Consider the following 13,745-nt stretch of genomic DNA (forward strand, 5'->3'; position numbering starts at 1 on the left):
GTACAGCCAGACTTATTTGTCATTCCCTTTGCCTCATCCTTCTCAACCATACCATTTTTTTAATTTCTCATCATTCCATTGGGATTTAACAACTTTTACAGTCATTTTCTTAATGGGAGCATGCTTATTAGTAACTGGAATAAGCAATCTCATAAATGCGTCCAGCGTTTGGTTGCTCCTCATTACACACCACAGAGATGCAAATGTTCTTTACATCATCAACATAGGAATCAGCTGTTTTACTAAATAATTGAGACACACAAATGACTTGAGGGAACCAGAGATCAATATAGCCTAACCATAAGAAAAAAACTCTTCCTCCTCCCGCTGCTGCTGGCCTTCGTAAATTCTGACGTTATGCTCCTGAAGTTTCCAGTAATAGGCAACAACAGCAGTCGGCAACCTTTTCCATTTGGAGTGATCTGGTGCCAGTTATGATTTTCATATTCACATTTTACTGGAACAGTTTAATTTATAATCGTATCTCAAAATCATTGTCTGTGATTAATATACATTACTACTGCCCTACCATAGACCTACTGTAGGACCCATAACTTCACCTAACAACAACATAGACCTACTGTAGGACCCATAACTTCACCTAACAACAACATAGACCTACTGTAGGACCCATAACTTCACCTAACAACAACATAGACCTACTGTAGGACCCATTACTTCACCTAACAACAATATAGACCGACAGAAAGGTGCCTATATTGGAGACCAAAAGTTGTCTGGCACACTGCTTAGGATTTCAACAACTTTAAAAACGTATTTCTAGCCTACAATCGTCAATATTATGGAAAAACAAGACAAAATATGACTATTGTTGTTCACTTGACTGTCTTAAGACAAATGTCAAATATTGAACATTCATTACAGACGTCATTGTTTGTACAACATAATGGCTACGCTGTTGGCATCACCTTTTTACAGTTTTACAGTTTTTTTACATCACCTTTCCCACAGTCAGAGCAGAAGTGAGATTTCTTCCCTGTGGGTCTCTGCTGGTGTTTCTTGAAGTGTTTTGATGTGGAGAGACTCTTCTCTGCCTCGTCAGCATCATGAGGTTGTTGAGGCCCCCCAGGGGATCCATGATAGTCACGTCTCTCTCCTGTGTGAACAAAAAGTTGGACAGATGGTTTAAGGCCACATCTTCATCAGAACTTAAAATACACAAGAGAACACACACAGGAGAGAAACCTTATAGCTGTGATCAATGTGGGATGAATTTTACTGCATGAAGCCATCTGATTCGACACCAGAGAACACACACAGCAGAGAAACCTTATAGCTGTGATCAATGTGGGAAGAGTTTTTCTACATCTGGCTCTCTGACTATACACCAGAGAATACACACAGGAGAGAAACGTCATAGTTGTGATCAATGTGGGATGAGTTTTACTACATCAAGCCATCTGACATCACACCAGAGAACACACACAGGAGAGAAATCTTATAGCTGTGATCAATGTGGGAAGAGATACTCTGATAAAAGATCTCTGATCAAACATCAGAAAAGACATGAAGGAGTTGTTTCATGATATCAATGAAATAATGTCACAATGTAGAATCTTTTAACATTGTAGTAGGAGTATTTTAATGATGTCACAATGTAGAATCTTTTAACATTGTAGTAGGAGTATTTTAATGATGTCACAATGTAGAATCTTTTAACATTGTAGTAGGAGTATTTTAATTATGTTCTACCTTATCGTTTGCCTTGTTCGATTGATTGCATCATGATATGGATATTAGCCTCAGGGGAAAATCCAGGCACTGAATTGAAATAGCATTATTTAACAAAAAATCACTAACAAAAAAAGAGCTGTGTTACACTTACTGCATTGGTGACCCACTTTAATCAAAATGCAGCACTTCAAAATGTAGCTAGCTGTTTTCTACAAGTTGAAAAAGCTGATTGTTTAAAAAAATACATGTAATATGATAATTGTTCCAGATGTTTGTGTATATACACACATGAAAGCAGTACAATAAATTGGTCTATAATCAATTTTATTAAAAATCTGACATCACTCCAATATTTTATGACAACATTCAAATGCTAATTGTCTTTATTCCACTACTGAAGAAGCATGACTCAAATCACCTACTCATATTTCAAACATTCAGCCTGACAAAAGATACATGTTTTATTATTTAATGCCTCACCATTAAGTGAAGTATTGCCAATACATATCAGCAAAGGGGTGTACATTTGTTTGTTGCATTTAGATATAATTATATTGGTGTTGTTACCCTTCTTTTAGAATATCAAGATTCATTCTCACATGTGCCAACCCAAATGCATGACATTGGGGACTTGGCCCCGATCCAACAACATGCCTATCGAGTGAACCCTGAAAAGAGAGATGCTCCACAGTGAGGTGGAAAGTTACTATGGATATTGCAGGTGTTGGTTGCTGATTGTCTCAAGAGTGGGCAGTCAGCAAGTTCTGCGTTTAGCCAGTGCTTTGCCAGGGATCACAATTTATTTTGTTCCAAGGGGACGAGAGTTCTAGAAGCTTGTGGGGGAAAAATATTTTAAAAATGACGTTTTCTGTTGGTGGTGAGCAAACTTGTCCAAAGTTCAAGGGGGCCGAATACTTTCGCAAGGCACTGTATAATTGAGTTACATGTTTTAAATAAAATGTCCATAATATCTGCATTAATAGTGGAATGATCGTGTTTCACAATATTCCTAAACTTCAAAATATATTCTCGATCTTCTATTGTGTTGTTGACTGAATGTTTGTTCATGTGTAACTCTGTGTTGTTGTTTTTGTCGAACTGCTTTGCTTTATCTTGGCCAGGTCGCAGTTGTAAATGAAAACTTGTTCTAAACTGCCTACCTGGTTAAATAAAGGAGAAAGAAATAACACATAATAATACATAAAAATGTAGGAGCAGTATAGACCAAGTCTGTTCATTATATACATGATGTATTGTTACACCATGTAGGAACAGTATAGACCTAGTCTGTTCATTATATACATGATGTATTGTTACACCATGTAGGAACAGTATAGACCAAGTCTGTTCATTATATACATGATGTATTGTTACACCATGTAGGAGCAGTATAGACCAAGTCTGTTCATTATATACATTATGTATTGTTACACCATGTAGGAGCAGTATAGACCTAGTCTGTTCATTATATACATGATGTATTGTTACACCATGTAGGAGCAGTATAGACCAAGTCTGTTCATTATATACATCTACATGATGTATTGTTACACCATGTAGGAGCAGTATAGACCTAGTCTGTTCATTATATACATGATGTATTGTTACACCATGTAGGAGCAGTATAGACCAAGTCTGTTCATTATATACATCTACATGATGTATTGTTACACCATGTAGGAGCAGTATAGACCAAGTCTGTTCATTATATACAACGACATGATGTATTGTTACACCATGTAGGAACAGTATAGACCAAGTCTGTTCATTATATACATCTACATGATGTATTGTTACACCATGTAGGAGCAGTATAGACCAAGTCTGTTCATTATATACATCTACATGATGTATTGTTACACCATGTAGGAGCAGTATAGACCAAGTCTGTTCATTATATACATCTACATGATGTATTGTTACACCATGTAGGAGCAGTATAGACCAAGTCTGTTCATTATATACATCTACATGATGTATTGTTACACCATGTAGGAGCAGTATAGACCAAGTATGTTCATTATATACATCTACATGATGTATTGTTACACCATGTAGGAGCAGTATAGACATTTACATTTACATTTAAGTCATTTAGCAGACGCTCTTATCCAGAGCGACTTACAAATTGGTGAATTCACCTTCTGACATCAGTGGAACAGCCACTTTACAATAGTGCATCTAAATCATTTAAGGGGGGTGAGAAGGATTGCTTTATCCTATCCTAGGTATTCCTTGAAGAGGTGGGGTTTCAGGTGTCTCTGGAAGGTGGTGATTGACACCGCTGTACTGGCGTCGTGAGGAGTTTGTTCCACCATTGGGGGGCCAGAGCAGCGTTCATTATAACAGTTTTGACTGGGCTGAGCGGGAACTGTACTTCCTCAGTGGTAGGGAGGCGAGCAGGCCAGAGGTGGATGAACGCAGTGCCCTTGTTTGGGTGTAGGGCCTGATCAGAGCCTGGAGGTACTGACCAAGTCGGTGCCGTTCCCCTCACACAGCTCCGTAGGCAAGCACCATGGTCTTGTAGCGGATGCGAGCTTCAACTGGAAGCCAGTGGAGAGAGCGGAGGAGCGGGGTGACGTGAGAGAACTTGGGAAGATTGAACACCAGACGGGCTGCGGCGTTCTGGATGAGTTGTAGGGGTTTAATGGCACAGGCAGGGAGCCCAGCCAACAGCTACAGTTGCAGTAATCCAGACGGGAGATGACAAGTGCCTGGATTAGGACCTGCGCCGTTCCTGTGTGAGGCAGGGTCGTACTCTGCGGATGTTGTAGAGCATGAACCTACAGGAACGGGCCACCGCATGATGATGTTAGTTGAGAACGACAGGGTGTTGTCCAGGATCACGCCAAGGTTCTTAGCGCTCTGGGAGGAGGACACAATGGAGTTGTCAACCGTGATGGCGAGATCATGGAATGGGCAGTCCTTCCCCGGGAGGAAGAGCAGCTCCGTCTTGCCGAGGTTCAGCTTGAGGTGGTGATCCGTCATCCACACTGATATGTCTGCCAGACATGCAGAGATGCGAGTCGCCACCTTGTCATCAGAAGGGGGAAAGGAGAAGATTAATTGTGTGTCGTCTGCATAGCAATGATAGGAGAGACCATGTGAGGTTATGACAGAGCCAAGTGACTTGATGTGTATAGCGAGAATAGGAGAGGGCCTAGAACAGAGCCCTGGGGGACACCAGTGGTGACAGCGTAGGAGGAGACAGATTCTCGCCACGCCACCTGGTAGGAGCGACCTGTCAGGTAGGACGCAATCCATTAGCGTGGGCCGCACCGGAGATGCCCAACTCGGAGAGGGTGGAGAGGAGGATCTGATGGTTCACAGTGTCAGTAAGGCAGCCGATTAGGTCTAGAAGGATGAGAGCAAAGGAGAGAGAGTTAGCTTTAGCAGTGCATGGAGCGCCTCCATGATACAGAGAAGAGCAGTCTCAGTTGAATGACTAGTCTTGAAACCTGACTGACTTGGATCAAGAAGGTCATTCTGAGAGAGATAGCGGGAGAGCTGGCCAAGGACGGCACGTTCAAGAGTTTTGGAGAGAAAAGAAAGAAGGGATACTGGTCTGTAGTTGTTGACATCGGAGGGATCGAGTGTAGGTTTTTTCAGAAGGGGTGCAAATCTCGCTCTCTTGAAGACGGAAGGGACGTAGCCAGCGGTCAGGGATGAGTTGACCAAGTCTGACCAAGTCTGTTCATTATATACATCTACATGATGTATTGTTACACCATGTAGGAGCAGTATAGACCAAATCTGTTCATTATATACATCTACATGATGTATTGTTACACCATGTAGGAACAGTATAGACCAAGTCTGTTCATTATATACATCTACATGATGTATTATTACACCATGTAGGAGCAGTATAGACCAAGTCTGTTCATTATATACATCTACATGATGTATTGTTACACCATGTAGGAGCAGTATAGACCAAGTCTGTTCATTATATACATCTACATGATGTATTGTTACACCATGTAGGAACAGTATAGACCTAGTCTGTTCATTATATACATCTACATTATGTATTGTTACACCATGTAGGAGCAGTATAGACCTACAGTAAGCTAGCTACTTATTTAGATTTAGTTTGACTTAATGAAACTGCCTTAATGTGCTGTAGTAATCATGTTTTATTTGCACTAATCAATCAACACATTCAGGTCTTTGTATGTCTCAATATAATAGTATTATTTAATTAAATCCATTTAAAATAACCTTTGTCTGAAAATAAAATATGATCCTCAACTGCGTTTCCCCTCCAGTCAGCATGCGGCGATGTGCGTTTTTCAGGCGACGCTGCCAGCGTGACGTATAATCTAGTGGACGGTTCTTCAGAAACAGCTCGTCAACCACCTCGGAAGTTTGCTAGACAACATAGCCGAAAGATTCAAGCTATTTATACGCTTTCGGTGTATATTAGCTGATGTGTTTTAGACACACCTTTGTTGTATCTACTTGTTAACCTATTTAATTTAATATTACGTTATTTTGTATTAGTCAGCTATAGTAGTTGGCTGGTTAAGTTAGCACTAGCCTAGTCGCTAATGATAGCTAGATAACATCCCCGACCATGAGCTCCCTAAACTACTCCCCTCCTGTTAAAGAAGAGGAGATCTGCTGGACGGAGAAAGAAGCTCTGGGGCTGAACATTGTGGTGAAAGAGGAGAAGGAAGAGGATGTCACAGTTAAAAAAGAAGTAGAGGGTGAGTCTGTTACACTGAAAGAAGAAGAGAAAGACGTTTCAGTGAAAGAAGAGGAAGATGCGTTCATAGTGAAAGAGGAGGAGGATGTTAAAGTAAAAGAAGAGGACGGGAAAGAGGATGTAGTTTTTGGAGTGAAGAAGGAAGGGGAGATTACTGTCACATTGAAAGATGAAGAGGTGGAGATAGGAGATCTGATTAACACCAGTAAGTACTGTCTTCAATTTGTTTTTAACTTTGGATATTCGGAGTTGGCTCGTCAATACCTTTTCAACGGAGGGCCCTGGGATGATGACTGATATGTCGAAAATCAGAGACTTAGAGAGCAAGCTACCCCTTGTTTTTTCCATTCCGTTTCTAAAAGTGACTTAACATATATATTTGAGAAGGGTCTATCTGCAGACTGGGGGGCACGGAATGTAGTGATTTTCATGTAGCGATGTTTTACTACACACCGGGGCCCCCAATAGTGCCATGTGAGAGTTGGGTTGGCTACACCAAAGATTATGGATATACTGACAAGATGTCTCTCTGCCCTAACAAGGGGAGTCATTGTCCACAAAGCGGCACTGTGGGTTCTCTAGCTTCCACCTATCCCTTATTTGGATTGGTGGATACATCTTATTATTGTAATATATTATTTATATTCTATGAGGGTTGTTGACATCAACCGCCTGTATTCAATGGAGAGAGATGCTAAGTTACTAGCATGAATATGCATAGCGATCTGGAGACAACTCCTATAGTGCTTTTTATCAAAGTTGTCGGTATGTCACATAACAAGTTAATCATTACAAAACTTCTGTTAAATCAAGTAATCCTCACGTAGAAAATAAGCCATTCATTTTGTTGTTGACCAAATTCAACTCTTTCCACATTGGGTTGATCATTGTTTCCACTTGGATACAACCTACTGTAGCTTACTGGCTTGGCCTAGATAGATACAACCTACTAACCTACTGGCATGGCCTAGAGAGTTACAACCTACTGTAGCCTACTGGCATGACCTAGAGTTACAACCTACTGTAGCCTACTGGCATGGCCTAGAGAGTTACAACCTACTGTAGCCTACTGGCATGACCTGGAGAGTTACAACCTACTGGCATGACCTGGAGAGTTACAACCTACTGGCATGGCCTAGAGAGTTACAACCTACTGGCATGGCCTAGAGAGTTACAACCTACTGTAGCCTACTGGCATGGCCTAGAGAGTTACAACCTACTGTAGCCTCCTGGCATGGCCTAGAGAGTTACAACCTACTGTAGCCTACTGGCATGACCTAGAGTTACAACCTACTGTAGCCTACTGGCATGGCCTAGAGAGTTACAACCTACTGTAGCCTACTGGCATGACCTAGAGAGTTACAACCTACTGGCATGGCCTAGAGAGTTACAACCTACTGTAGCCTACTGCCATGGCCTAGAGAGTTACAACCTACTGTAGCCTACTGGCATGACCTAGAGAGATACAACCTACTGTAGCCTACTGGCTTGGCCTAGAGTGTTACAACCTACTGTAGCCTACTGGCATGGCCTAGAGAGATACGACATACTGTAGCCTACTGGCATGACCTAGAGAGATACAACCTACTGTAGCCTACTGGCATGGCCTAGAGTGTTACAACCTACTGTAGCCTAATGGCATGGCCTAGAGAGTTACAACCTACTGTAGCCTACTGGCATGGCCTAGAGAGATACAACCTACTGTAACCTACTGGCATGGCCTAGAGAGTTACAACCTACTGTAGCCTACTGGCATGGCCTAGAGGGTTACAACCTACTGTAGCCTACTGGCATGACCTAGAGAGATACAACCTACTGTAGCCTACTGGCTTGGCCTAGAGAGATACAACCTACTGTAGCCTACTGGCATGACCTAGAGAGTTACAACCTACTGTAACCTACTGGCATGACCTAGAGGGTTACAACCTACTGTAACCTACTGGCATGACCTAGAGTGTTACAACCTACTGTAGCCTACTGGCATGACCTAGAGAGATACAACCTACTGTAGCCTACTGGCATGGCCTAGAGGGTTACAAGTCCTACAGAAATGCAAGCATTTCTAAACCTTTTTTCTCGCTTTTATGGGGTATTGTGATGTCATTATGAGGTATTGTCTGAAGATTTAAAAAATATATTCCGTAAATCGGAATGGGAGTCGGTTGAAGCCTGGATAAAAGCATCGTTTGGCATAAGCCATTTCCAAGTGAAATTATTTTGATTGATTAACAAAATGTGTCAAAAGGAAGGGGTCTGAATGCACTTTATGTTCTAGGGTGTCCCAGATAAAAACAGATGGCATGACCTAGAGTTACAACCAAAAACAGATGGGTCTTATGAAAAGTTATGGGTCCTACAGTAGGTCTATGTTGTTGTTAGGTGAAGTTATGGGTCCTACAGTAGGTCTATGTTGTTGTTAGGTGAAGTTATGGGTCCTACAGTAGGTCTATGTTATCGTTAGGTCAAGTTATGGGTCCTACAGTAGGTCTATGTTATTGTTATGGGTCCTACAGTAGGTCTGGGTTATTGTTAGGTGAAGTTATGGGTCCTACAGTCGGTCTATGTTGTTGTTAGGTGAAGTTATGGGTCCTACAGTAGGTCTATGTTATTGTTATGGGTCCTACAGTAGGTCTATGTTATTGTTAGGTGAAGTTATGGGTCCTACAGTCGGTCTATGTTATCGTTAGGTGAAGTTATGGGTCCTACAGTAGGTCTATGTTATTGTTATGGGTCCTACAGTAGGTCTGTGTTATTGTTAGGTGAAGTTATGGGTCCTACAGTCGGTCTATGTTGTTGTTAGGTGAAGTTATGGGTCCTACAGTAGGTCTATGTTATTGTTATGGGTCCTACAGTAGGTCTATGTTATTGTTAGGTGAAGTTATGGGTCCTACAGTCGGTCTATGTTATCGTTAGGTGAAGTTATGGGTCCTACAGTAGGTCTATGTTATTGTTATGGGTCCTACAGTAGGTCTGTGTTATTGTTAGGTGAAGTTATGGGTCCTACAGTAGGTCTGTGTTATTGTTATGGGTCCTACAGTCGGTCTATGTTGTTGTTAGGTGAAGTTATGGCTGATGTTTAAAGCTATCCAAAGAGCATTTTGCTGGTTAATTCTTTTTTAAGTATTTAGTAGTTGAATTGCGACAGTAACACACACATACTAATCAGGACATTCAAGCGAGCCTTACAATTATAATCCAAAAGTAATGTGAAATACACTCATACGCAACCTGTAAATGGAGGCTATTTTTGCTGTCAGCCTATGAGAACTCCGGTGGTGAATTACACACAGAGCTTAAAATTAGTTTCCTTGAGTAGCACTCCTGATCTTGCACTGATGCGCTGTAATATTCAGAATACATTGTGAAAATAAAATCTTTGCTCACCATTTTTGCTCCATGCAAATATACTACATCCATAACTATCGGTTTCCTCATTACCAGATATACTACATCCATAACTAGCGGTTTCCTCATTACCAGATATACTACATCCATAACTAGCGGTTTCCTCATTACCAGATATACTACATTTAACATTTAAGTCATTTAGCAGACACTCTTATCCAGAGCGACTTACAAATTGGACTACATCCATAACTAGCGGTTTCCTCATTACCAGATATACTACATCCATAACTAGCGGTTTCCTCATTAGCATGTAAGTATTAATTAAATTATGTGTGCATTGCCCTCGTGATGCAATTTATGCAAACACAGAAAGGGGCCTGTATTGGAGACCAATAGTTGTCTGGCACCCTGCTTAGGATTTCAACAACTTTAATAACTTATTTCTAGTTACTACTAATGTGAAAACAAGACTAAATATAACTATGGTTGCTATCTTGACTGTCTTAATTGTCAAATCATTTAACACGTGAAGTTGTACAACAATTGACAACTGCTCTGGGCATCACCTTTTTCCACAAAATAAACAGTGGATTTCTGATGTTTTGGGCCTTTAACCATCTGTCTGACGTTGTCATTCACACAGGAGAGAGATGTGACCATCGTGGATCCTCTGGGGACCCTCAACAACCTCGTGATGCTGACGAGGCAGAGAAGAGTCTCTCCAGATCAGAACTCCTCCAGAAACACCAGCAGAGACCCACCGGGAAGATATCTAACTGCTGCTCTGATTGTGGGTTATATTTCTCAATACCAAATTTACTAAAGGAACACCTGAGAATACACATTGGAGGGAAATCTCACTGCTGCTCTGACTGTGGGAAGATATTCAACTCTTCATCAGACCTTAAAATGCATCAACGAATTCACACAGGAGAGAAATCTTATAGCTGTGATCAATGTGGGAAGAGATATACTACATCTAGCAATCTAACTATACACCAGAGAACACACAAAGGAGATAAACAATATAGCTGTGATCAATGTGGGAAGAGTTTTGGTGCATATCAATGTCTGACTAGACACCAGAGAACACACACAGGAGAGAAACCTTATAGCTGTGATCAATGTGGGAAGAGTTTTGGTGCATATCAATGTCTGACTTTACACCAGAGAACACACACAGGAGAGAAACCTTATAGTTGTACTCAATGTGGGAAGAGTTTTTCAAGATCTAGCTGTCTAACAAAACACCAGAGAACACACACAGGAGAGAAACCTCATAGCTGTAATCAATGTGTGAAGAGTTTCTCTACATCTAGCTATCTAAAGATACACCAGAGAACACACACAGGAGAGAAACCTTATAGCTGTTATCAATGTGGGAAGAGATACTATGATAAATGGTCTCTGATTAGACATCAGAAAATACATGGAGTTGTTTCATGATATCAATGAAATAATGTCACAATGTAGAATGTCTAAACATTGTAAATCAAATCAAATTTATTTATATAGCCCTTCGTACATCAGCTGATATCTCAAAGTGCTGTACAGAAACCCAGCCTAAAACCCCAAACAGCAAGCAATGCAGGTGTAGAAGCACGGTGGTTAGGAAAAACTCCCTAGAAAGGCCAAAACCTAGGAAGAAACCTAGAGAGGAACCAGGCTATGTGGGGTGGCCAGTTCTCTTCTGGCTGTGCCGGGTGGAGATTATAACAGACATGGCCAAGATGTTCAAATGTTCATAAATGACCAGCATGGTCGAATAATTATAAGGCAGAACAGTTGAAACTGGAGCAGCAGCACAGCCAGGTGGACTGGGGACAGCAAGGAGTCATCATGTCAGGTAGTCCTGGGGCATGGTCCTAGGGCTCAGGTCCTCCGAGAGAGAGAAGGAGAGAATTAGAGAACGCACACTTAGATTCACACAGGACACCGAATTGGACAGGAGAAGTACTCCAGATATAACAAACTGACCCCAGCCCCCCGACACATAAATTACTGCAGCATAAATACTGGAGTATTTAGTAGGAGTATTTTAATAATGTCACAATGTAGAATGTTTAAACATTGTAGTAGGAGTATTTTAATAATGTCACAATGTAGAATGTTTAAACATTGTAGTAGGAGTATTTTAATAATGTCACAATGTAGAATGTTTAAACATTGTAGTAGGAGTATTTTAATAATGTCATAATGTAGAAGCCTAAATGTTTCCCCCTGTTCTATTGATTTCAGCTCTGGATATGGATATATATTAGCCTCAGGGGAAAATCCAGGCTCTGTATTGAAACAATTTATGAGATTTATGAGATTTAACAAAAAGAGCTGTGTTACACTTACCACGTTGGTGACCCACTTCAATCATAATGCAACACTTCAAAATGTAGCTAGCTGTTTGTTTTCTTCAAGTTGTCCTCGAACCAGGGATGTACACATTATTCCCATATTCTGTGTAGTTTTTGAGCTGTTCGTTTTAACAGGACGTGCAACCTCATCTCCCTCCTCTCGGCACAATTGATTTCAACGTGATATCGATGAGTTATGACAAATAAGTGTTGTGTTCCTTTGTTTAGCGACCCCTACATTTAAATGCATCACTGTTGCCCTGCTTTTAGAATATCAGGGTTCATTCTCAGATGTGCCAACCAAAATGTACTAGAGCATGACATTGGGGACTGGGCCCCGATCCAACAACATGACTATCTAGTGAACCCTGAAAAGAGAGAGAAGCTCCGCAGTGAGGTGGAAAGTTACTACGGATATTTCATTAGTTTCCTCTTGAAATCAGACATGTCTGTGGTAAGGACAACTTGGTTGCTGATTGTTTCAAGGGTGGGAAGTCAAAAATATTTGTGTTTTGCATTTAACCAGTGCGTTACCATGGATCACAATTTATCTTGACATGTTTTTCCGTGTTGTAAATGAGTTTTATCTCTTATTCTTTTCTGTATTTTGTTGAAACTGCACTGTTGGTGAGGGGGTCAAAAAGTAAGCATTTCACTGTTGTATTCAGCGCATGTGATTTGATTTGAGTTTATTTTGGGGTTCCTTCCAAGGGGAGGAGAGTTCTAGAAGCTTGTGAGTTTTAGGAAAAAAGAGAAAAGATATGATAGTATATTATTATTTAGAAATGCATGTTTTTTTCTTGTTTTTAATTGTTGACAGCCAGTAGACACCATGTTTATATTGATGAAAGTAAAGCATTGTAGTTGATTATAATGTGAAATGGAAGTCGTTTTCTTGTCAGTTGTTCAACTGAAATGTGTCTTCGGCACACTGATTGGTGTCACCTCGTTAGTCAGTATGTGTTACACCTGTGCTGGCTTGTCCATCTCGTTAGTGGGAAGGTGTTTCACCTGAGCTGGTCCAGGTTCTATTTAAGAGTGTCTGGCCCAGTGCTTTAGTTGTCTTGATAGATGTGGATGTTCAGTTGTTTTTTTTCATTGTTTTTCCTGTGAAGCCATTGTGTTGCGTCCATGTCTGAAATGTGCTGTATAAATAAAGCTTGATTTGATTTGAACATATTGTAAAACAAATTAGCCCAGTGACTGACCAATCAACAGACTCTTGGTCTCTCTTAGTATGAAAATCAGTATAAATCCCACTTTTCCAGCCAGCTGAAGGCATGGTGGAGTGGTAAACACCACCCCTGGCTCTACCAGGGGCTTGAGGTGGTCTCCCACAGCTCTGCTTATGTCATGTTCTGTGGGCTTGCCATTCCATTTTTTGACTGCCCCTGCAACACAGAAAGAAACACATTTAGTCATATTATATAAAACACTCAAAGTTATGGATATGGAGCATCTACAGCTTCAGTTACACCTGTCACCTAAATGTGACTTCTGTCATCTGATCACTCCAAGCTGCATTAGGTCTGGATGCAAAAAAGTCACAATGTGCTGCATTAGGTTTAGATCTGCCAGGATGGGCATTGTGTTCGGAATTTGAGTTTTGCCACCGAATATGCATAAGCAATGTAAGAGATGGG

General features: G+C 40.9%; 1 protein-coding gene across 1 annotated transcript; it reads left to right on the top strand.

Moving 5' to 3' along the window:
* Positions 1–6,062: 6,062 nt before the first annotated feature.
* Positions 6,063–13,277, top strand: LOC135532842 (gastrula zinc finger protein XlCGF17.1-like). Its single transcript, XM_064960275.1, has 2 exons — positions 6,063–6,611; positions 10,398–13,277. Exons 1-2 carry the CDS (start codon positions 6,275–6,277, stop codon positions 11,198–11,200), a joined length of 1,140 nt encoding a protein of 379 aa, XP_064816347.1. The 5' UTR covers positions 6,063–6,274; the 3' UTR covers positions 11,201–13,277.
* Positions 13,278–13,745: the final 468 nt, after the last annotated feature.

Source organism: Oncorhynchus masou, unplaced genomic scaffold, assembly GCF_036934945.1.
Source record: "Oncorhynchus masou masou isolate Uvic2021 unplaced genomic scaffold, UVic_Omas_1.1 unplaced_scaffold_2057, whole genome shotgun sequence".
NCBI classification, from domain to species: domain Eukaryota; kingdom Metazoa; phylum Chordata; class Actinopteri; order Salmoniformes; family Salmonidae; genus Oncorhynchus; species Oncorhynchus masou.

Coding starts and splice junctions, on each gene's coding strand:
- LOC135532842 (XM_064960275.1), top strand. CDS start 6,275: ATGAGCTCCCTAAACTACTCCCCTCCTGTTAAAGAAGAGGAGATCTGC. Junction 6,612..10,397: donor AGGAGATCTGATTAACACCA/GTAAGTACTGTC, acceptor TCATTCACACAG/GAGAGAGATGTGACCATCGT.